Here is a 25,843-nt window from a genome sequence, read left to right on the forward strand (position 1 = left end):
AAATAATATATATAGTTCTCTTGGGAATAGTGCCAAAGTTTATGCAGAATTGTAATATAATCTTTATAAGGCACTAGCCCTACCCCTAACTAGCATATACCTGTGGCATCTCAAATAATGGGCCTGGCAAGCCACATCTCTAGAAGGAATTGTATTTTTCTTGGGCAAGGAGCTAACTGAAATATTGCTTATATTTGGTTTGGTAAGTCAGATAATATCACTGCTATTTTCAGTGCTGCTATTTTCAAGCTATTCTCTATTGTTCTAAAGTAGCTTAGGTTTTGCTACTCAAAGTTTTAAAATGTGTAACTAAATGCATGAGTAAACTAGATTGATTCTCTATGAAACTTGCTTTATGGTGTCATTTAGTACACTGGAAGGCAGGTGGATTGATTTTAATGAAAAGAATTTAAATCACCAAGGAAAAGAACCCATTTTAAACCAGGCTTCTGACTTGTACTTCAGATGCTTTCTAAACAAATGTTTATACTAACTGCTGTACACAACTGTTAAGAAATAAGTTGATGTACAATTAAGTGGTGGTTTTATAGTACCTAGAAGGGTGCAGTTATGATTCTTTTAAAAACCTCTATTAATAGATGTCTCTTTTTAAAAGTAATGCAAGATACATTGTTTAAGAACTTACTCTTTGATTATGATCTGTTGTAGTAGCTAGAAATTAATGACTGAATCAAAATTATTTTGAGCCTATTTTATTGAAAAAAACTTAAATTCCTGTCCATATGTTGTTTCTGACAGCTGCAGCAAAACTGAGCAAGAACATTTACTTTCAGACTAAACACTCAAAATTCACTATTAGAATGTTCATTTGTACTCTTGCCTATTAGAATATTGTTCTAGTGCGTTCCCTGACCTCTGAGACAATTACTTGGGGGTTGCAGTAGAAAAATCTTTCTCAGATGTGTCCTACTGGATGTACAACATTTGAGATTATTTTATGCCTGTAAAGAGTACCTAATTGTTCTATAGAATATCCTGATGAGATACAAGATGGCATCTCTAGAGGCCTGCAACTGATTCCTTAAACCTGTTTGGACTTGCTAGTTGTTGGGCACCCAGTGTCAAGGCCAATACATTTTGACTGGACTCCAAAGAGTTGCAGATGGAAAGACCTGTGTGGATGGAAGGGTTGCCAGTCTCACTCTCCAGCTGCAGCCTGTAATATGCCTAGGCTGAGTGTAATGCAGGCATATCCCCCTCCATCTTCAGGGACAGTCTTCTAATGGTTGGGGATGGGGGGTTATTATGGGAGGATAAACTGGGGGGGGGGGACTCCCTTTATCTGGAGTTATTGAATATTAGCCAAGATACATGATCTATTATTTATAACATATTTAGACTATATTAGCAGCATTTTGAGATAGTTTTTCCTCATGATTCCCTTATTCTATAGAATAGCAGCTTTTAACTCAATATATTGTGTTATGTGGGTTAGTAATAGATTCATTTTCAAGAAATTATAATTGTGTGCTTTGCTGCAACATGTTTGTATTTAAATTCATTAACTAGGCTACTTTTAAAAGAGCAGCTTGCAGTAATTGAAATTTTTATTTATTTATTTCAAATTAACTTATGATCCCTGCTTGAAGAAAAAAATTAAATCAGCAGTTTTACATTCTTGTTAAACTAAACTTTTTTGGCAGATGTCACAAATAATGGTCAATTATTTGAAACTGGTTTGTATTCTTGAATAATTCTGTCCTTGAGAACTTGAAAACACATTTAATCTGTATGTTTGTAATGGAAAAGTAATTTTTAAAAAATTGGTATATGGTCCTTCGAAACTGAGTATTTTGTGTCCCCATGCTTTTCAGGTAGGAGAGCTAAGCATGTTTTTAATTTTCTCCCATTCAAATAACTGGGGCTTAAATTGTGATTTGTGTGCGAGTGTGTAACTAAACAATATTTCTGAATATCACTATACATTTCATATAAATTTAGCTCCTATGTACCCTTCCTATAATGCTTATTGTTCATACTTTTAAATATAATACTAATCAAGCTTTTCCTGCCAACCTAGCAGTTCGAAAGCAAGAAATTGCAATTAGATAAATAGGTACCACTTCGGTGGGAAGGTAACAGCGTTCCGTGCACCTTGGTGTTTAGTCATGCCGGCCACATGACCCCTGAAACATCTTCGGACAGCGCTGGCTCTTCGGCTTTGAAATGGAGATGAGCACGGCAACCCTAGAGTCGGACTTGACTGGCTTTCGAGCAAGGGAGCCTTTACCTTTACTAATCAAACTTTAAATTGGGAGTGGTTCTTTTAAAATACTAAATTGATTATTAGAACAGATTTTGAACATCCTGTGGTTTTTAGGTACAAAGTGGATTTCTTATGGTGAAGATGAAGTCTGAAGGTTGTGGGTGTGGCTTGTTCTTATGTTCAAAGACCATTCGTAGTATAATTAAGCAAGCAAATCATCTGTAGAGTTTATCTGTATATAACTGTCTTGCGTTTTCAGGTAATACACATTTCTTTCTGAGGAGCCCCAAGTTTTAAAATAATTGCTACAGTCAAACAGTAGCAAAATAACTTTTAAGTAGTTATGTATAGCTAGTGTGACATTCTTAAATGTTACTTGGTGAAATGTTATTCCTGCGGACTATTATGGTACCTTTAATTTGATGAGCATATAACACTAAAGATACTTTTTATTAACTCTATCAACAAACTCTATTAACATATCCTAATAGTCTGAGTGATGTTGGTTCCTCTTACTTTAAAGGCCTATGAAAAATCTGACTTGTTCAGAATATTGTGGGTTGGTGAATTAAATTAAAACAAGATTCAGCCCTAGTAAGTTGCTTGAATTCATAGAAGGTGTTATGCCCAAACTTAAAATATCTCGTGCTCTTTATCTCCAGTATTTCTACCCCTTCAGCAGCATACTACAAAATATAGTGGAATTGTGTGACTTGCACTTTATTAATATTTCAATCTAACTTTCTAGATATGCTTGTACCTCCAAAATAATAGAATTAAGCTACTCTGATTCTGTAGGAATATTTCTGCTCTTGTATTGTTTATCCCACAACCCTGGTTCAAAAGGTATAGAATAATATGGTTAAATTATAATAGTCCACAAATATTTACAAATAAAATTATGAAAATTCTAGTAGCAAAGTAGAAAAGGCTTTTAAATAAGTTAAAAACATGTATGAAATATAGCCCTTAATTTTTATTAATTAAATTTAGATGTCTTAGTGGATTGTAGTACAGTTACACATTCAGTAGTACAAAAAGATAGATTGCTTTGGTGGCTGAAACTGGCACATAATAGTCAGAAGGCTAGTGAAAGAGGATATGTCACTCTTAATGAAAAACTATAAATGAGTCTAAAATGAAAATGCCCTGTTTGGAGAATATATAGCAGAATAAATTGGTGTGTGTAGAATATATAGCAGAATAAATTGGTATCTATCACACCTGCCCACAAAAAGATGATTGATTTTAAAATAGTTATCTCATTTCTACTTCATGTATGTCTTTGTGGAAAATAATATACAATTTTTTCATATAGCAATTTAAAATGTTGTTTTACGATTAAACTGAGCCTTCTGCTGTATTGCAGCAATTATATCAATGATAGAAAATGGGCACAATACAGTGCTTTATTTAACAGATAACCTAGTGTGACTTTCAGAAGGAAAAAAATTCAAATCAGCTGGGAGACTGCAAATTCAGTTGGAGTACTGGCACTAGGAAAACTGGTATTTAATCCTTCCTCATACTCTTCCAGATTTAAATTACCTTGCCTTTAAAAAAAATGCTGTTTGCCCCTACAAAATATTCCTTAGCCATCTGTATCCTCCAGCTGTTTTTTTTTTTTTAAGGGAGGCCTGTGATTAGGAATTCCCACACTTTGTATGGTTCAGTCAATTAAGCAGTGTTAGGATGGTAAATAAAATCACAAATTACATTTTATTTTAAAATCTAGGCCTCTGTTTTGATCCCTGTTTATAACCTGAATACTTGGAATTTTCTAAAAGCAAAAAATGGTGGTGCTGAGTTGAAGTCTTTCCAGGTTAGAATAAATTTTGGTTGATAGGTAGTTGTAAACATCTTATTTGAGAATCGAGATATTTGTGGGGTTTGGGTAGTTAGCGCACACACAGTAGAAGTTTTTTTAAAAACTCCAAGACAAAATGATCCACTGAGCTGAATAAGGTACAGGACGTCACTTCCTAGCTTTAGTGCCTGTTGTTATGTGTGAATGCTATGCTTGTTTTATCAAGCCCATAATAATATAGTACATTATCTTCTGTGCCATGTTTGACCTTAAAAAGCAGGTTTTATCCTATGATTCATTGTTTATATAGAAAAGAAGTAAAAGATAAGTTTAAAGAAACTGTAGGTTTTAGTATGTTTGTACTGAGGAAAAGTATTTTAGAAGGCTATTTTCAAAATGAAAATACTTGTATGATACCTATCTTTTAATTTAAAAGCCACATGTCCTTTCACTTCTTAAAACTGTTTTTTTCTCTATCCAAATATATAGTATGGGTTTAAATTGACAGTTTCCGGTTTTCAGTGATGCGTTGTTGCTGTTTTGCTATTAGCTGTTATTATCTGGAAGATGCATGCGGGTGGATTGATCTGCTGTACTCAAATGCAAAAAAGATCCTCTTCTTTGGGTAGGCTAAAACTATGCAGCTCAACTCAACCTGCACTTCATTGATTCTCTTTAGTCCCTAGTTTGTAGCTGAACATTATGCATATACTGAGACTCATATTACAGATCTGCTATTAGACTGAAGTACAATAATATGAATTTGCAGATTCAACAAAGATTCTCGTTTTGTTTTTGTGTAATGTGGGATTAAAACTGGTTTGTTAATTTATTGTGGCATAAACTTTCCTGGTCAGCTGCATGCACAGGGGAAGTGAATTCTGCCCTACAGAAGCTTATGTCAGTTATTTTTAAGGTGCCTTTAACTGTACTTGCCATAGCAGACTAACATAGCTACTCCTCCAAAATTTATGAATTGTTACTAATATGTAAAAAGTGTGCACATAATCTGTAGCCTGTCCAGACATGATGAAGGTTTTAGTGCCTTTAGGTATTTAGTAAGTTATTATTGCTGTCATTGTCATCATGACACATGATTTGGCTCAGTGTTTGTTGAGGTTATTTTAAATGGGTTTATGGTATAACACAGTATCTTCCCTTTAAAATAGGCTTATATTAAAATCTTATTAGCCCTGAATCTTGATGTTTGCTTGTATGTACTGGAGGCATAGACTAAATGCAGTTGTGATAGTTCTCAGTGGAAGAAGTACAAAGTTCTCCCAGTTTCAGCCAGGTTTTCCACTGGTGAAAAGAGAGTCCTATTTTACAGCAAAAGGCTCTGTTTGTGATCATGGGACCTGCATGGACAAAAGTCATGTGGAATGGGGGGTATAGTAAAGAAGGGAAGGGGCTGAGATTAAGCGAAAAGGCTGGCTGAGCGCAACCAAATTTATTTAGCACTTTGCATCAGAATGTTTTATTGTATGACATAAAAATGAGTATGCATGAACTTTTTGTTATATCTTGCTTGTGTGTAAATTTGACTTTACACCATTCTGTGATGATGGATGAATTTATTACTTAACCAGTTGTTTTCTGTACTGGGTCCAACATTCAATTAAATGGAGCTTTTATAAGCAATGGTGGAATTATGAAAAATTGGGGAGGCTACTATAAGAAGTTAGATTTTTTTGTGGTGATGACAGCTAGGGTTACCCCTGTAGTTATATACTAGCACTTTCATTGTAACGTTAATAAAATTATTAGGCTTTGTGGTAGCAATAATTAGACATTGTTATCATAAAAATATGGAACACCGAAGAATGAAGAATGACTCTACCTCCTCCATTGTGGGGATGGCTCGTAGAGGTGAAGAAAATTTAAGGCCTGGGTTGGTTTCTGTACAGTGCCACCAGAAGACACTGAATCAGGCAGCAGATTGTTCTTGTTCTTTCACTAGCATTCACTTGTGAGTGGTGACACCAAAGAATGCAGAATCATGGTAATAAAAATCTGTGCAACACAGGCCAGCTATACTGAGACTAGGACAGAGGACAAAATTTCCACTCTTGACTGTTTCACTAATGGCACTTCTGATAATGTGATGACCTGCTTTTCTCCTCTTCATATAGCTACCTGTGTTGTGTTCCTTTTCATCCATATGAGACTGCTAACCCTTGGCATCACCTTTTTGAGGCTCACAGGTGGCTGATAGGAAATTAGTCCTCCAGGAATTATCTGGCACCCTGCTAATGTTACCTCTGCAGTCCCTTCACCATGGCTAGGAAATTCGGAGTGTATTGAAATCTCATTCTGTCCTCTCGCTTTCCTCCCTTACCTGTATGAATTCCACTTACCTTCTCTGATTAGTGTTGTGATATAGCATCACATATAGTTCATATAGCTGGTTCAGGAATCCAGTGCCTTTTGGTATACATATGCTGTAGTATACCTCGGAGATTCCATATTTGTCCCCCATGCTATTTAACATCCACATGAAAATGCTAGAAGACATCATCGGGATCTGGAGTAAAGTGCCTCTAATATGTAGATGACACTCAGATGTACTTCTGCTTAACAGCTGAGTCAAATCAGTCTTATGGAAATCCTCAACAGGTGCCTGGAGAAGGTCTGGGACTTTTCTGTTTAGAAAAGAGATGATTAAAGGGGGAACATGATAGAGGTTTATAAAATTATACATGAGATGGAGAGAGTTGACAAAGGATTTCTCCCCCCCTCTCTCCCCCAAAATTCTAAAACTCAAGGGCATCCAATGAAGCTCATGGGCAGTAGATTCAGGACAGACAAAAGGAAATACTTCTTTACACACAGAGTGATTAAAATTTAGAATTTGCTGCCAGAGGATGGAAGCAGGAATAGGCAGCTTTAAAAGGAGATTAGATAATTTCATGGATGATAGGTCTATCAGTAGCTACTAGCCATGGTGACTGAGGGGGGACCTGCACATTCAAAGTCAGTCAGCCTCTGAATCCCAGTGCCAGGAGGCAACATCAGGGAAAGGTCTTGGTCTCTATGCCCTATCATTGACTCTCCAGAGGAACTGGTTGACCACTGTGTGAGACAGGATGCTGGACTGGATGGGCTGCTGGTCTGAATCAGCAGGGCTCTTCTTATGTTCTTAAGCAGGATGGGAGGGATTCTTTCAGTGCCTTTTGCTGGTGATGCATAGAATCCAGTTCTGTATGTTCATCATTTCCTGTATAATTAAATAGGAGACTGTGGAAGAGAGGGGCTGCTGGGCATCAGCACTGGAGCATAGCTTGGCCCAAATACAAAAAGGCCTGCACCATCAGGTGGCGAAGAAAGTCTGGGGGCTGAGGACACTGCCAAAAGCCTGCTCTAATGGCCCCCGGAAGGGGAAGAACTGTGTGAATTCATGGTTGGTGTAGTGAGGTCAGCTTACCAGCTATCAGCTGAAAGTCCAGTCAAGGATGTATCCAACGAGACAAACTGTATAAGAAGAGACATAGGTGTAACCCAGGTGTCAAAAATAAGTGGAAATTCAAGGCTTAGGGCCTCCTTTCTTAAAGCCCCCCTCCCACTCACACACCTTGGCTTAAGCAAAGCAACTATTTATTGCCACAAGGAAAATATAGTTCTACACACAGGGTATTATACTCCCCACCCCAAACTCCTTTCCCTTCCTAACCAAAGGTCCAGTAGTCAGTATTCCAGAAGCACTGTTCTCTTGTTGGAGCTGGTCCAGCCGCAGTCCCTCAGAAACAGTCCTCCAGTGGGAAGGAAAGTTCTCTGGACCTCTCTCCTCACAATCCGAGAGAAGAAATCAGCTTCAGTTCAAAGACAGATGGTCTCGGGGCTAACCTCCTCCAGAAGGAGTGATGTCCATCAAGGGAGGGCCTGCACCAGACAAAACCTTCTTCAGCTGAGGCCTTTCAGCAATCCAGCTCCACCCCCTACCCAGGTTGTTTTTTTTCCCCAGTCACTCACTACACACATTCATCCCAATATGCAAATTAAGTATTCCATTGCTCCACCCAACAGCATATATCCCCAAAGTTCTACATAGAAGTAGGAGAGAATGAACATAATTGGCGGGAGAAGTGATACCGTATGCCTTCCTTAAAGAATAAAATATTTGCTTATGAGGTCATTGGTGATCGGTGAGAAGGCTACAGTAGCCTTGCAATAAAACAAAGAAGCACAGCCCATGAACCCAGTCCCTGCAAGATCTGACAACTAGTATGTCAGTTGTAAGTTCATGGCTTCAAAAGACTTAAAGTGGATAACTTGCCTGTTTCATGGACTTGGGTTTTTAGCATTTCTTAATTAAATAGGCTTGGGCCACATTTTCTGCCAGTTTAAGAGCTTTAAACTTCTCTGCCAAATTTTGTGCAACCATCTGAATTTATAGACAGCCCACCAGAAAGCTATTCTTTGGTCACATTTAATAAATTTGGTCACATTTATTTCAGTTTAGGCAGAGGTCATTTCGGGGGGGAACGCGGGGGATCGCAGTTCCCCCGGGTGAGTTGTGGGGGCGGGGCACACGATGAAGCCCCGCCCCCTGCTTCCGGCTACCCCGCTTCCAGCCCTCATTCAGCCAGGAGGAGGCAGGAGAAGAGGGAGGGTAAATTGCTTCCTCCCTGCCTCTCCCCACCCCTGCCTGCCTGGGGCCAGGGAGGGCCTTGGCAGGGCTTCCTCGCACTCCCGCCGTCCTTGCAGGTCCACTGCCGGGCCCCTGATGTTAGGGGGTGTGGCATATGCTAATGAGTTATGCTAATGAGTTCCCCTAGCTCTTTTTCTACGAAATGACCCCTGAGTTTAGGACATATATGACTAATACGTATAATTCCATAGCAACTTAACCTGCAATTGCCTTCTGTTAAGACTTCCCTATAGCAGATGTGTAGAGAGGCCCTTACATTACTTGGTGTGTGGGTGATAACTTCCATATAGCAGCTTCGTTGGGTCTTGCCTTGTGGATTTTTCAGATTGAATTGACTTGGCACTGGCATGGGTATTCTGCGTGTAATGGTGAAGATCTGTGTAGAATGTTCTGCACGTTTAATTTGGATCCAGCAATGTGCAAATGGAAATATAAATGAACTTAGTGCAGTTCCACTTGTATAAAATCTTGTGCAACACCAAACACTTTCCTCCATATGTATTATAGTGCCTAGAAGTCCGTTGCACCAGGTCTTGTACAAGTGGAAACACAAGTGGGGATACAAGAAGTTTTACTTAATGCAAGTAGCTACTGCAGTCTTTTTCTTTCCACTTGCACAAGAGCTCTATCTGCCCTGGATCCATCCCAATGTGTAGAGCAGCTCTATTACTCTGTAATTTATTTATTTATTTATTCAACTTATACCCTGCCTTCCCCACTACGCAGGCTCAGGGCGGCTTACATTCATTAAAACATTTTTTGTACATAGTATATAAATAACAATTAAAATCTGGTAAAATCATCATAAAACAATTCAAATCAAAACAAATCAATGTGGTAATCCTTAACTGTCCTGTTTCCTGCGTTTCTTTTTGGATACTTCTATTTTGAAAATTGTCTGTCTTGTTCCCAGTCTCTGCTTCTTGCCTCTTGTTAGTTAGGAACTTAAAAAAATGTATTGGCTTCTGATCCAGTCTAATAGTTGTAATCACATCATTAATTAATAACCTCATCCTATACCCTAAAAGCATTTTCAAATTTTACTGTGACTTGCCTGAAGCATTGTGGTTAATCTATGTCTGGTTTTTGTTTGCACATTTTCTTGACGGTCTTTGGGTGAGAGTAAAAACTTAAACATTAGTTGGGATCTGGACCAGCGGAAAGCCATCATAAATATTTCATTGATCAAATTGACATGTGCATTTATTCTGCCTAAGACAGAGAGCCCCATTCACCATCAACCAAAAGAGCTACATTTACTTCCATCCCTGACATAAGGCGTGCAGCTTTACCTGCTTCTCAGGCACCAACTGTTTCAAGGTGAAAACCACCTGCTAACCGCAAGCCCCACTGGCTAAGGGCCTTGCCCAGATTTCTGAAAAATTGAGTAGATGTCACATTTGGGAACAGTGCTCAGAACAGCCACAAACAACTGATCAGAGACCCACATGTGGCTCCTGAGTCACTGAGTATCACTGACAAGATTTCTGATGATTTCGGTCTCAAACATTTTCTTGTGTAGTTACACCTGTACCTTGGAGCAGTTATTTCGTCTTGTAGAATTTTTATTGTATTATTTTGTAGGGGGAAGTTGAACAAATAGCAATGATGAAGCCTAAAGGGCAAAATGAGCACAATGAAGGCATGCTTGAGTATTTAGAAGATATAATAGGATCAGGACGATTCATACAGCCCATTCAAACATTATGTCGAAGAGTTGAGATACTAAATGAACAGAGAGGTGAGAAGGTAAGACTGCATTATTCATGACTGAGTGTAAATATAGGCTATAACTTTAAATGCTGTCTTTTTTATTAGACCTTGAGTTACTATGAATATTGGGTGGGAGGGAACTTGTAAGGTGTTCCTGAACTGAAGCAGCCAGGGAAGAGGAGGCTGCATGTTTAGGTGCACACTTTACCTTTCGTATTTGGAATGTTTGTTCAAGTGGTAGTCGATACATTGACAGTCATGAAGTTTTTACCTCTCTTGTACATAAAGTGTTCTTAATAAACATATAAGTAAGGCTGTTTCAATGTTTAAAGTTGGTAAATTGTATATATATTTTTTTCAGTTGAACCGAGTTAAAATGGTGGAAAAAGAAAAAGATGCCTTGGAAGGAGAGCGGAACAAAGCACTTGAATTTCTTTCTTTAGAAAATAAGATGTTCAAGGAAAAGAATAAGATATGTCAATATTACATGTGAGTAAGATTATCTTTGCAGGGCGTGGAGGTGGGACTATTACAGGACCAATAATATAATTCATAAATAGTGGTGTATGGGTACCCTGTTATTCAGTTTGAGGGTCTGAATTGGGTAAGGCTGCAAGAGAAGTAAAACTAGTTCAAAAGTGGGCCATAGATCTGGATTAATAGATCAGCAAAATGGAGCTAGGGACAGATGGGTACAGGGTTTCTCTACAAACCCAAAGGAAGCCCCACGCTTGCAAAAAAATTTGAAATCTTAAAAAATAAATCAGAGGATGAAAACTCCTCAAAACAATAGAAACAGTGCCTGCAGTTTTAAGAAAATAATGCTTACTGACCTTTCAGTGGCCATTTTGGAGGCTGCTAGCCTTCCAAGCAAGGGTGGACTTAGAAAAAACAGTCATGAAAGGGTATCATCCCCTTCCCTTGTCATGTCCCCAATGGAGGATATCTCACTCGGACAGGTAGTGACCACCGGAAAAGCACCACTTAGCTTAGCACTTGCCATGCAACTGAGGCAGGCTTTTCCTAGGAAGAGGCTTCTAGGGGGAGGACAGGAGGGAAAGCTGAAGGCAAAGGGAGCACATAAAGGTACATTGGCCTGTGGGTGGGAAGAAGAGAAGGAAGCAGGAAAAGGGCTATGGGGGCTGCCAAGGGAAGGAATAGAGTCAATAGTGAAGGAAGGGATGCAGCGGAAAATGAAATCCCCCCCCCCCCGGCAAGTCCTTATACATCTTGTACTTTAAACTAAATCTACTTCCCTCTCTAAGTATACTAGGAGGTACATTGTAGTGGTCAGGTCTTGCTAGCATCAGTTCACCATCCTGTTGTTTCTTCTCAGCATAGTAAACAAATCATGTTGGCATTCAAGCAAGTTGTGTTGCTTTGTTGTATTATGGCTAGAGATGTAAAATTTCTGGAAATTTTGAAGCTCGGAAAAAAACGGAAATTTTCGGAAAAATTGAAAAAAATTGCTACAATAGCATTTCTTTTGTCTTTTCTAGTTTGAAAGTCATTCTGTTACTTTAGGAACATAAAATATGACTATGGACATTTTTACTTGGCATGAAATTATCACAACTAGCATATTAAAAATATAGTGTATCCAAACAATTATTACAGAATACCCACCCACATGCAAAAACAAAACTGAAACTTTTTTATTTTCTTCTGACAATCGCACCTCCTAAAGGAAGAAATGCATCTTGTTCTTGCATTGGAGAGTTCAGTTTGTAACCTAGGACTTAATTGTCCTCAGTTTTTTTCCTTTTCTTTTTTCAATTTTTCCAATTTTTCGGAAAAAAAACAAAAAGGCTTCGGGGAAAAAACTTTGAGCAAAGAGGGCCTATGCAGGACTTTAACAATAATGCTGTGCTTGGGACTTAGCAATAGAAGTATCATTGTTAAAAAGTCGCACACAGTGCTTGTAAAATATTCTAACTTTCCTTTTAAAATGCTACGTCCTTATGCATTTTGGCCAGCAGTAGGAGGACATGGGCTTTACCTGTGGGTCATAGGATGTTGTCTCAGAGGCTGTTGGGGGCGGTCCAGGTCTTGCTTTCAACCCTTACCATCCTCCCAGAAAATACCTTACTGGTTTATATTTCTGAATCATGCTGAGTATTCCCCTAATTCTAATGATAACTGTATAGCGAGGTGGTAGTACTACAAAATATTCAACCCACAAAATGAGTGATGGAACATTTTGAAATTAATCTTGACTAGCTTCATTTCAGTAAAAGAAATCCCTAGCTTCTGCTAGTCATTGAGTCTTACTCTGGTGGATGGGGTGCATTTTACCAGTGGAGCTATATTTAAGATCACGGGAACAACATTTTCTGCAGTTATGTGATATAAAATTTCTTTTAACATTTGTTCAGTTATGAGTTGCAGAAACGGGTAAGTGAACTGGAAACACAAAAAGAAAAAATACTTGAAGACACTAAAGAAGTTAACGAAAGAAGCAGTAAGCTGGAAGATGAAATGAAAGATAAAAATAAGGCTCTGAAAGAAGTGGAAAAGTAAGTACAGTGCTATTACCTTACAGGCATTAACAAGATTTGAAAGAGTGCAATATGCACTCCATTTGCTGTTGAGTAATAAGCATGACATTTTCATCTTCTGTAAAAGTAAACTAGCTTAGTGTGACCATGCTATTTTAATTTATTGCAAATGTAATCAGCATTTTCCTTCTCTTTAGAGAACTCAATAAAATCACAGCATTTATTGAAGAAAATAAAAAGAAATTTACACAGCTGGATTTGGAGGATGTTCAAGTCAGGGAAAAACTAAAACATGCAAAAAGCAAGTCTAAAAAACTAGAGAAGCAGCTTCAGAAGGATAAAGAAAAGGTACACCTGTAAATTTCCAATCTTTCACTGTGCCTTTCTCAAGGGGGGGAAACCTATTAAAGCATAACTTGCAAAAGAGAAGTGATGTTTCATTATGATAAGTATCTGAAAGGAAGTTCTAAATGAGATATGCTATTAAAAATTAGGAACCTGGGAATAGGCGTATCAAACCTGGAATTTGAGCTAGAATATTTTTACTTGAAGTAAATCTCATTGATTACAAAGGGACCCTCCATGGTAAGAATGCTTCCTGGTCCTCTGCATGATTACTTAGAACTACATCTCACTGACTTCAGCTTCTTATTTCTGGGTAAGACATCTCTGGGACAAAGAATTAGTAAAAGTAACGTCTATTTAAATAGATTTCACTAGCCGTATGTATTCTTGCTGGCAAAAGTGAAGTACTGAATACAGAGAATAAATCTTCAGCTTCTTTGTTATTAGGCATTTGCTTGGTCTCCTGAAATGGTAAAAAAAAATCCTTGCAGGAAATTAGGATTGAGTCCAGCACGGTGTTTGCAAGTTTTGAGCCATACGAACAGCAGTCTGTATAGGTGCTATTATGTTTTCCCTTGTATAGCAATATGCTACAGCTTTCTATGTATGTTCACTTTTATGTATGCATTTTCTCTCTGTTTTTCCTGACTGAAAGAGAGCACACACAGATAATAATCCAATAGTACATTCTGCCATGCATCTCTGTAGTTATGTAGTTAAATCTCCCCTTCCCATGGCAGTGCCATATAAACCATGACACTATTCTAGGGTAGCACTTGCTCAAGGCAGTGTTGTCATCTGTACTGGCTCAGAGCCCATACTTGAAGCAGCCTCAACTCTTTAGTGCGTTTCCACTGCTGGGGAAAACATCAGCTTTGTATATCTGCTGTCTCCATAATCTCTGTCATTGTGTTTGAGCTGGGATATGTAACAATGTGCTATGGCTATTACATAAGTTTCTCTGCTCTCTTTGGCCTTAAGGCAGGGTTGTAGGATTGAAAGAGCTGGATTTGATCTGCATGGCAAACCAGTTATTAATGGCAGAGAATCTGATTCTGAGGAAGTAGAGCCAGTTTGGTGTAGTGGTTAAGTGTGCGGTCTCTAATCTGGGAGAACTGGGTTTGATCCCCCAAGCCTCCACATGCAGCTGCTGGTGTGACCTTGGGTCAGTCACAAGTGCTTCCAGAGCTTTTTCTCTCAAGGACAGTTCTCAAGAGAGCTCTCTCAGCCCCACCTACCTCACAGGGTGTCTGTTGTGGGGAGGGGAAGGGAAAGGCGATTATAAACCACTCTGAGACTCCGAGTGAAGGTTTGGGGTATAAATCCAATCTCCTCCTCTTCTTCTTCTTCCTCTTCTTCTTCTTCTCCTTCTTCTTCTTCTTCTTTCTCCTTCTTCTTCTTCTTTCTTCCTTCTTCCTTCTTCTTCCTTCTTCTGAAATGAAAGTTCAGTCATGAACCAAGGTGTCAAAAGTGTAACACAGTGTTATGAACAGTGTGTTGAAATAAATTGCTTGTGAGAACAATACATTTAATGGATAAATTTCACTGGCAAGTGTTAAAATATCACTTTTAAAGGCTAGTTATTTCAACATACTGTTTATCCTGGTGCTCTTTGAGTTAGTTATTTAAATTGGACATTTTGTCTGGTTTTCTAGTTACTGACTCATATGAAATGACAAGCTTACATATTGGGGAAAATATTCCTTTTGTTTCAGTTTATTTGTCAAGTAATGCTAGCTTTTTCACATAGGTTGAAGACTTGAAAAGTGTTCCTGCCACTAGTGAGGCTACCGTTAAAGAGGCAACTGCTAAGAGAGAAGTTCTGGAAAAAGAAAAGGAAAGGGCAGAGGCAAAACTTAAAGAAGTTATGGACAGCCTTAAGCAGGAAACACAGGGACTACAGAAAGAGAAAGAGGTTTGTGTCAATACTTACAGTGTGCTAGTTATTCCTTTTGGATCATATAAACAATTATCATTTTTTTAAGAATAAAAGAGTTATAGGATGTTAAGAATTAAATTAGTAATTTTCTTAGTTGCCTGGTTGAATAATAGTTGGTCTCTAGAAGGCACTGGCTGGCAAATTACATGTGCTCTCACGCCAGCTATAAAGCCATTTATTTTCTGTGTTGGAGGGCTTCAAGATGTGGAATTATTATTCTTCCATATGGTCCAACAGGGTGGCCTTGGTATCTCATTTATTCTGTGTACCCCGTTCCCCAGGAAGCCTGGTACTGGATCTTCAGAATGTCTGGTTATTATGTCCCCTCAGACCTTCTGCATTAATGTACTTATTTTGCTGTAGTGAAAGGTTCTGGAGTTTAAGCTTGCTTGAGCATTACATCTCCTTTAGCCCTAATCCCACATTTTCTGGGAGGCGAAGGCAGGATCTTGACAGTTGTTGTTGGTAAGTAAAAGGCGTTCTGCACATGTTCAGAAATGCACATTCTGTAACACCAGCAAGTATAGCAAAGTGGCTTGCAATTAAAGATTTAAAATAGATAATAGCCCGAGTAAAACCAAGCATTTATTTTTGTGCTCCTTCCTTCCTTCCATGGCCCTACCTAATCCCCAAGATAGTGTACATTTCCAGTTTTCTGCCCACTTGTCACCCTGTACATTAATGAGTAAAGAAACAAACAAGAAAGAAGCAAATGACCCACGGAGGAGAACAGAGCAAATGAAGATGAATAGGTCAAAGGGACTTAACAGACTCCGCTTCAGCCATCTTGAAACTTCTTTCGAAGGCAATTGGGACAAAACTACTTGTATACTTTCCCCTATATCTGCACCATGAAAAGAGCATTTTAAAAGGGTCTGGGGCAGTGTTTCCTCTAAGCTGAGTTAGTGTCAGCTAGCTCACAGTTTTTTAGCCTCCAGCTCACACATTTTTGTCTTAGCTCAGGAAGAATGGCTTCAGAGCAAACTAATTTAGGCAGTAGCCAAGTCACTCGCTCAGAACTTTAATGCCAGTAGCTCACAAAGTAGAATTTTTGCTCACAGGACTCCACAGCTTAGAGGGAACATTGGTCTGGGGCACTATATATTTCAAAGGAGATCTTGTCCATATTCATCACCTGTCACTGTGGGCCTGGTGATGCATTTGGCTAAGCAAAGAAAGAGTTGTTTCCAATGTAAGGAGTGTTCATATGAAAAAGAACAGTACAGACAGTGGAAGACTGACATTTGTTGAGGTTGCTATGTTCATTTCCATTGTGAGGAATGCTATGTTCAGTTCCATTGTGAGGAAAATCATCTTTGTGCAGTACATAATTTCACCCTCATATTTTCACAGGATAAAGAAAAAGAACTGATGGAATTCAGCAAAACTGTTAATGAAGCACGTTCAGACTTGGATGTGGCCCAATCAGAACTTGATCTCTACCTTAGTCGTCATAATACTGCAGTATCTCAGTTAAACAAATCTAAAGAAGCTCTTCAGACTGCCTCAGAAACGCTTAAGGAACGGTTAGCTGCTATCAAAGAGCTGGAATCAAAATTGCCTCAAGCTGAACACGATCTAAAAAAGGTTAGATTTGTTGTATTTTAAAGAGTATTTCATACTCTTCATTTTAATTTTAGGTTGTCAAAATCAAGGTCTCTGAAAAGATGGAGGCCCTCATTAAATAACTAGTAATGGGGAGTTAGAAGTGCCTGTCTACCTTGGTCATGCTTTAGTGTAGTGGCGTACACTAGTGTAGTGGTTAAGAGTGGCAAACTGATATCTGGAGAACAGGTTTGATTCCCAACTTTTCCACATGGTGGGAGATCTTGGGCTAGTCACAATTCAGATTCAAATTTCAATTTTTATTGTACGGTCAAAGACCAGCATAGATAAAATACTACAAAAAACAAACAAACACAAAGTTAAAATTGATATTGGTAAAAATAACACAAATTAAAATAAACAATATAAATAGTAATATATAAATGGGTGGTATTCACATAAACTCCGATAACGAAAGCAACTGGTAGATTTTATAGGCTGATGCACAAAATTTTGCAACTGAGGCTATAGTTGTTGGATTTTTTTCAGTTTTTCACTGTGATGATTATGCATTTTAAAGAATTGAATCATACCCCCCAAATTTTCTAAGATGTCCTTCTGTTCCCTGTGGGGCTTTTTCTACCTTATGTTTTCAAACTAAGCTTTTGATATATCAGGGAGGTAGATATGCTAAAATCCCATCAGTCATTTATGTATTTGATCAATGGACTGTGGAATGCAGTTTTTCTTTTGAGTAAACCTTGTTAGGGAAAGATTTTTCAAGCATCCTCAATCACACTGCATTCCACAGTGATTCTGAAGAAATCTGTTATACTTCTGTAGATAAAAATACATTTTGTTACACAAACTATGCCTGTGCCGCCCAGAAAATAGATATAGATTGTTCAGCATGATGTGTGTAGAGAATCATAATTTAGAAATGTAAATTGTGTATAGAAATTCATAAGGTATTTGTATGCTCTGATTTTTGTGTGTTCATGGTCACTTTCTCCCTGCTAGATTTAGACTTAATTGTTAAATCATGTATGGTCCATTTGTCTCATGTGTCTGTATTACATTTGGATGAATTCTAACTCATCCTATGCATATTTAATTTTTATATTGTGATTCCTTTTTTGTTCTTAGCAATAAACAATATATTACATTATTAGCTACAAATAATGGAACAGGTGGGACACTGGATCCCAGAAAAGTTTCCTTTGCAATCCAGTTGATAACAGTGCTGTTGTACAGTTGCAGAGGAAAGTCACCTTCCTGCTTTCAAGACAATAATGCATCATTCCCTGTCTCTTCCCAGTGCTTATTAATTCTGTAGCAAATGTAGTTATCACCAGAGAACATTTGACATATCTTCTCATGCATGCTTAAGTTGATTAAATTAAATCTGAAATTTGCTATGTAACCACATATCTTGAGCCCAAATATATTTACTTGGAAGCAAGAAGAGAATTGGATCACTTGATTTCCCACTGCACAGCCAGATTTTGAAATTATCATATTGCTATGGAAGAGCCAGTTATATATTGGGTCCCTCAAATTTTGTCCTAGAATGAACTCCCAGTGAATGATCAGTGTAAAATTGCACAATCAGAAGATAGGTTTTTATACATCAGAGTTTTAAAATATTATTTAAAGTTATATTGATTATTACAGAAATTTAAATAAAGTACATTTGAATCCCACAGTGTCGTATCAGTAGAAAAACAGATTTTTTTCAGAAAAATCTCAGTATATTTGTTTCATTCTTTAGATAGTTTAAAAATAATTATGATTTGATGTTTCATAAAACCAAATAAAATATTTTAGTTGATATCCTGTAAGTAAACCTAAAGCTTAAATTTCTTAAAGCTTGTGGGATTTTCAATAATTATAAATGGATTTTTTTTAAAGAGAAACAATGAACTTGACAAATTTGTAAAAGAAGAAGCAGAAATCAAAAATTATACTCGAGAGTTACGTCAGAAAGTGGAAGAAGCAAGAAGTTCCCTGGCAATGAATAAAAGCCGAGGAAAAGTTCTTGAAGCTTTAATTCAGCAGAAGAAAACTGGGCAAATTCCGGGTATATATGGAAGACTAGTAAGTTACTCTTGCCTGAATAAAAAGTGTACTTTACTAATCTGTGCAGGACATATAGTCCCCAAAGTAAATAATAAAAGCAAGTCTTGAGAGTTGCATTGAACATTGGCACTAGCTGTAAAAAAATCTACAGATGACTTATTCCACTTTGTCAGTTATAGGACTAGATATGCTGCAAAGACACCAGGGAGAAAACATAAGAAATATAATTCTGTTGATTTCACCCTAGGTGCATTTCAATTTTACATTCAATACAGCTGTCCAGACCTGCATAGCCCAGTGTATGCTAGCCCTATCTTGTCAGATCTCAGAAGCTAAGGAGGGTTGGCCCAGTTTAATATTTGGATGGGAGACTTCAAGGAATACCGGGAGCACTACACAGAGGCAGGCAGTGGCAAACCACTTCTACAGGGTTGCCATAAGTTGGTTGCGACTTGATGGCACTTTTCCACTGTCACCACAGTTGGGATAAAATTACTCCAATTCTATCAGAGTTATACATTGAACTTAACAAACAAGTGGGGGGGGGGGCCTTGAAACACCACAGGCAATTGGCTTCATTACAGTTGAGAAATATGTCAAGAATAGAATTGTAGCTTAACAACAGTATTTATCCATTTTTTTTGTCTACATGTCAATATTTTTTTCCTGCAAGCAGCAAACACTCATGGTTATATATACATACACAGAAAGGGAAAGGGTTTTCCATCTGTGGAATGGAATTCTCTTGCTCCCTTCACTGCAACTCACTGATCTCCGCAAAATGCTACATAAGGGACTCTAAGGAATTATTGGGGGGGGGGGAGCTACAGCAGAAAGGTGGAATTAGTGGAAGTTGCCAGTATGTCACTACCCCAAATTAGAAGCTGGGGAGGGGCTGTGGATTAGTGGAAGAGCCTCTGCTTTGCTTGCAGAAGGTCCCAGGTTCAATTTCCAGCATCCTCAGTTAGAAGAACCAAGCAGTTGGTGATGTAAAAGACCCCTGCCTCTGACCTTGGAGAGCTGCTGCCAGTCTGAGTGTACAATACTAAACTTGATGGAAGGCAGCTTCATGTGTGAAACTAAATAAGACTTTGAAAATTCTACCCTAATATTATAGTCCTGTTCAGATCTTTTAGAGTTAGCTGTATTAGCCGGTAAGGTATGTGAAACTTGGTCCTCGTCCATGTCTTCACATGGTTCTTTGAAAGCAATTTATGCTGTTTCCTTTAGAGTTAACTCTCACGGGTTCAAGGTTCCTTATTCTTACATTAGTCCACCAGTGAGGAAAAAGAGTGGCATTAACTTGAAAAGGTATGGCATTGCTAACTCAAACCTCTTAAATTCTAGAAGCATTAGGTTGGGTTTATTCTGTTTATTAATTTTATAATTCTGGTTTTCCAATGCACTTATTCAGAGCAGCTAAAAATTAAAACAAATCTCTCTAAAAGCAAACAGTTTATAATTTAAACGATCATCAGACTCAGGTAAAACTCACCACCGCGACTCAGTCCTATAACCAGTAAACTAAAGAACGGGAAAAAATTCAATGGCATGCTGGAATAAAATTGCCAGCTTCATATCTGATGCAGTTAGTGGTGCTTAAAGGTAAAGGTTCTCTTTCTCGAAAGCCAGTTGAATCCGACTCTAGGGTTGCGGTGCTCATCTCTGTTTCAAAGCCGAAGACATTTCCGTGGTCATGTGGCTGGCATGACTAAACACCAAGGCGCACGGAACGCTGTTACCTTCCCACTGAAGTGGTACCTATGTATCTACTTGCAGTTTCTTGCTTTCGAACTACTAGGTTGGCAGGAGCTGGAACTAGAGACGGGAGCTCACTCCGTCATGTGGCACACTCGGGTCTCAAACTGCTGAACTACCGACCTTCCACAGCCTGCACTTCAGCGTCTTAACCACTTGAGCCACCGCAGCTCCTTGTAGTGGTGCTTAACTACCTAACTCTGCTTTGGGTTGTGTTCACTATTGCCCCACTTCCTCATTTATACATCCTGATTCGTCCTGAGCCTGCCTAGGCAGGGAGGGTGGGATATTATTATTATTATTATTATTATTATTATTATTATTATTATTATTCATAAAACATTTTAGATGCATACAAAAAAGCTAGTTGCAATAATAGAGTTGCTTGAGTTCCCTGTTAATTTTTAAAATGGGCCCTGCTGTCAGATGGGCTCTTCCACTAATCCACAGCCCCTCCCCAGCTTCTAATTTGGGGTGGCGACATACTGGCAACTTCCACTGAGTCCACATTTCCCCCCCCCGGCTGCCATAATTGTGTACACCTGAGTTTAAATGCTCTCCTTTCTCTTCCTCCATTCTCTTTTCCCAATAGGGTGACCTGGGAGCTATAGATGAAAAATATGATGTTGCAATTTCATCATCCTGTGGAGCATTAGATCACATTGTTGTTGATACTATTGATACAGCTCAAAAATGTGTTAATTTCTTGAAGAAACAAAATATCGGTGTTGCAACTTTTATTGGACTTGACAAGGTTTGTATGTGAGGAGAAGACTTAGTAGATACTTTTTTTAAAGTCAGAAATCTAAACCATGTAAATTTGTTCATATTACAGCTATGTTAACACTGTGTTTGATTTTTTTTTCCCACTTCCAAAGCATCCTAAGCATGCGAGCAACTATTATGTACACTGGCAGAGTTGATTTTCAATAATATTTTAGTCCCACATGGTATCAGTGGAAAGATTATCTTAGTATGCAATTTCTTTTTTATCTTGACAGTTTTACTATATGTTCAGTGATGCTGATTACCAGATTTCGTCTTTGAACAGAAGTGTGGAACAATATTATACTGCATCAAACTTAGCAATTAGTGTTAGCCCTTGTTTATTGCCTTCCACAGATTTATATGGGGGTGTTGAAATGCCTTCTGCCCCCAGTATGTAGTATCAAGGTTTGTTATAACTGGGTCTGTACCAACTTAGAGGTTAAAGTGCCTTTTTGCTTTGGGGGGGGGGGAGGAAAAGAGGAGAAGGTGCTACCTCCCAGGCATGAAGCCATCCAGAGTTTACATACATGCTTTGTGCAGATAGTTTCAGAGGGTAGGAGGGGTAGGCATGTTAGTCTGCAGTAGAAAAACGTACAACCTATGCTGGACAACAATACTCCTTCCACAGGCAAACCTTTTCCTGCCCACAGACAGTCTCCTAATCTTAAACAATTTCTCAGCCACAACAATGCCGTTCCTAACACAGACACAGGGCCGGCAATAAACCAAAATGCCAACTCTCTCCACATAGTCACTCTGACACCGCAATCACCGGACCTAACAACAGCCATATCATCTCAGGCTCATTCATTTGTTCATCTTCCAACATTATATATGCTGTCAAATGTCAGCAATGCTCTTCCACTCTCCATACTGGACAAACAGGTCAGTCGCTATGTCAAAGAATAAACACATAAATCCAGCATTAAAAACCATAACATGCAACAACCATTGGGGAGCATTTTAATCATCCAGGTAATTTCATTGCTGACCTAAAAGCAGTCCTTAAATAGAGATGCGTCAAGGGGAGATTACAGTGCAAGATTGCTGAACTTGTGAATGAACTCAAGTTCAGAAAAGTGGACCCCCCCCCCCCCCCCGGGCTGAATAGGAACACAGGATTCTTATCTCACTACAGATGCTTATTTTCTGCCCTCAAGCGTTGTCCCTCTGATCTAGTCAAGCTAATTACTGTGCACATTGTACCCTTGCATCCTGAGTTCCTTCTTTGCAACACCGCTCCTACCTTCTGACTGGGATATAAGGACTGAGAAATCTCCATACCAACTCATGTCTGACAAAAGGAGCGTTGGCTCTCAAAAGCTTGTACCTCAAAAATCTTGTTGATCTCCAAGGTGCTACTAGACTTGAATCTAGTACTTCTGCAGATGCTGTCACAAACAACGGGTTTTTTTTGGGGGGGGGGTTGTAGCAGCTCCTAAATGCTGAGCTCACATAGATTAATCTTGTTCCATTTTTATGGTGTGGGGGGATCTAACTATGTGTGTGCCTTTTGTAAATGGCATATATGTGTAAAGTTTGAATTACAAATATAATTGTAGCTGTAGATCCTTCTCAGTGCTGCTACAGCTCAGCAAATTCCCTCCCTTTTATAAAGAGCATTCGAGAATATCTAAATAGTCCTGTTAGCAGCCTTTTGGTCTTCCTTACAAATATTAAGAATTCTCAAATTTTATATCAAAAGGCCAGTTACGTAGGCTGCTTTCATACAGTCACACCAACCCACAGTTAAGCTTTCTTAACCATATGGTTTGGGATGAGCCAGTGTAGTTTAGTGCTTAGGGTGTCTGACAAGGACTGGGGAGATCCCAGAATCAAATCTCCACAGCTGTGAAGTTCATTGGATGACTTTGGGCCAGGCACACAGTCTGCCTAGCCTAATCTGCTCTGTAGAGCAGGGGAGAACTATGTACACTAACATCCTGAGCTATATGAAGAGAAAGCAGGATAAAAATGTGATGTTTGAATTTTCAAATCATAGCTGTCATCAGAGGCACAAAATTATAAACTGTTTTGCAGACTGACTGGTGCTAACTGGTTTAGTGTGATTTGGCAAAGTATAGTGTGCCATTGTTCCACCTCTGAAGATTCCCATAGCATGTAAACTGGAGTGCTGACCAAGCAGAAAACAAAATGGGCAAACAGCTCTTTTTTGCTGGTATGTTCGAAAACTCAGACAGTGGTTTGGGTTCTGGACTATGACTAGAGTAAACCATGGTGCAGGGTAGTGCCCTGTGTTATGTGAGGCATTTCAGTTGAAAGGACAAGAGTTAATTTTTAATGTGTCATATGAGGTATTTCAGTTAAAGGGACAGGGTTTATTAACAGATTACATCTGAAAGGTGCCCTGCAGAAGGCAAAGATGTCAAAGTATTGAGACATTTGCTAAGCGGAAAATTAAAACGCAAACATTTACTACAAACATTAGACTATATGGATGTATATTGTTTTTATGCAGATGTTCTTTGTCGATATTGGTTTTTTGCCTTTCATTCAGATGGCAGTGTGGGAGAAAAGCATGAATACAGTACAGACTCCTGAAAATGTTCCACGTCTATTTGACATGATAAAAGTTAAAGATGAGAAGATTCGTCAAGCCTTCTATTTTGCTGTGCGTGATACTTTAGTAGCAAATAACCTGGACCAGGCTACCAGAGTTGCATTCCAAAAAGACAAAAGATGGAGAGTAGTTACACTGCAAGGACAAATAATAGAACAGTCGGGTATTTAAAAATTCAAAATTGTACTTAAATATTCAATTTGAATATGACATTGGCAATTCTGATTTTTTTTCTCTTTCCACAGGGACAATGACTGGTGGAGGAGGAAAAGTATTGAGGGGTAGAATGGGATCCTCTGTGGTAGTTGAAACATCAGAAGATGAGGTTAGTATATGATTATATAATTAAAATTCTGGAAAAATTATATTCCTTGTTATTGTCTGAAAGTATCCGTTTTCATAAAGACGCTGAATTAAGAGCATTGTTATACTACATCATTGTGATGTTTTGGGCTTCAAATCGAAACATGCTTATTACAGAACATCTCCTGTTCAGCTCACTTGGGCTGACAAGTAGGCATGCATACAACTGTCCTGTCTGTCTGCACCAGGTAGGAATTTATTAAGTTGAGGTGCTTGTATAGGTATGTGCAGTGGTTACCAGCTTATTAGTTAGTGGCAATGCCAGCTCATAATGACTTGGGGTTAAATGCAGAGAAGCTGAACATGTTAGGCTTTGGCCTCCACCCAAATGTCTTGGGTTTCCTAGATCCTCTAGAATGGGAGTTTGTTATTCAGTCTCAGAGTCTACAGGGGACATTTATATAGATTGTGTTCTTTAGAAAGTGCTGCTAGTTCTGATCCTTTTTGTTCTAAAAATACAGTTCAGAATATTCTCTATCTACCAAATCACCTCCTAGTTTTTGTTCCTAAGCTATTCTTGCAGGCAAAAATCTTTTCTAAGACTATGGCTTCTCCTCTTAATGTTTCTTTTCAGCTTAGTTCTTTCTGTTTCCAACAGAAATTGCCTTCCATTGCCTTTCAGATCCCTTATTTCACTAAACTATTGCTTTTCATCTTGAAAATCTAGGTTCTAGAATAGATTTTGCTGAATTGGATTGTTCATATTTGCGTATGTGTGTGTCTCTCACACACAGAGATAATACACACACTTGTCTATAACTCTTACATGTACAACTTTATTTTTATAGATCTGTAAAATGGAATCTCGGCTGCAAAATGATTCCCAAAAAGCAATGCAGTGTCAAGAACAAAGAGTGCAGCTTGAGGAAACTATAGCGAAGCTGAGCCAGAGTGTCAGAGAAATGAGAAACACATTGGAAAAGTACAGTGCAAGTATTCAGGTAATTTTACATAAGTCTGAAGGCTTTAAAAAAAATGCTATTTGTTGAGAGAATAAGGAAGTGAACTCTAGATTGTCCAAAACTTTGCAAAAATGTATGATGAAACAACCAGCTATAACTGGTTTAGGTTTTCTTTGAAATGTAGAAAACACTTGGTAATGACCATATACAACTTGAGATAATTGTTTTAAAAGAGAATGATCTTAAGAGGATATTAAGAGTTCACACAAGCTACCTTGGCTCATATAGTTATCGAATGTCCCAAATTCAGTGAGGAGAGAGATGGATCACCCCCGATATTTGAGAAGAATGAGCTCACAAATATTAATCAGAGTCTTTTCTTTTACGAGATAAAGACCCATATATCACCAGGTCACTGGCATCCTACCGTTTAACAACCCAGTTTAAAATTAAAATACTTTTGTGACTGGAGTGAGGAGCCCCCCCGCCGCCCTTTGTGATTAGGCTTAAGGTTGTGACTAAAAGAGCCATATCATGGAAGGAAGAAAAGGAGTTCACACAATGGTGTTTAGAATCTAGCTTAAAAAGGGGGGTTCTTTTTTCAGCAATGACGGTCATTTCAGGAAGTGGTCCCGCACACAGATTTGGGAGGCAGGCTTAAATGTATTTC

General features: G+C 38.5%; 1 protein-coding gene across 1 annotated transcript in view; it reads left to right on the forward strand.

Annotated features, from left to right (window-relative positions):
- Positions 1 to 25,843, forward strand: part of SMC4 (structural maintenance of chromosomes 4) — a 64,268-nt gene that overhangs the window by 7,426 nt on the left and 30,999 nt on the right. The window contains exons 6-16 of the mRNA XM_015407235.1: positions 10,267 to 10,431; positions 10,757 to 10,884; positions 12,771 to 12,911; positions 13,091 to 13,241; positions 14,989 to 15,153; positions 16,531 to 16,764; positions 18,634 to 18,819; positions 21,152 to 21,313; positions 23,846 to 24,071; positions 24,154 to 24,233; positions 25,060 to 25,212. Of these exons, the coding sequence (XP_015262721.1) occupies positions 10,267 to 10,431; positions 10,757 to 10,884; positions 12,771 to 12,911; positions 13,091 to 13,241; positions 14,989 to 15,153; positions 16,531 to 16,764; positions 18,634 to 18,819; positions 21,152 to 21,313; positions 23,846 to 24,071; positions 24,154 to 24,233; positions 25,060 to 25,212 (1,791 nt within the window). The remainder of the gene's footprint in view (positions 1 to 10,266; positions 10,432 to 10,756; positions 10,885 to 12,770; positions 12,912 to 13,090; positions 13,242 to 14,988; positions 15,154 to 16,530; positions 16,765 to 18,633; positions 18,820 to 21,151; positions 21,314 to 23,845; positions 24,072 to 24,153; positions 24,234 to 25,059; positions 25,213 to 25,843) is intronic.

This window comes from Gekko japonicus, unplaced genomic scaffold (genome assembly GCF_001447785.1).
Source record: "Gekko japonicus isolate JY-2015 unplaced genomic scaffold, Gekko_japonicus_V1.1 scaffold17, whole genome shotgun sequence".
Lineage (NCBI taxonomy): Eukaryota > Metazoa > Chordata > Lepidosauria > Squamata > Gekkonidae > Gekko > Gekko japonicus.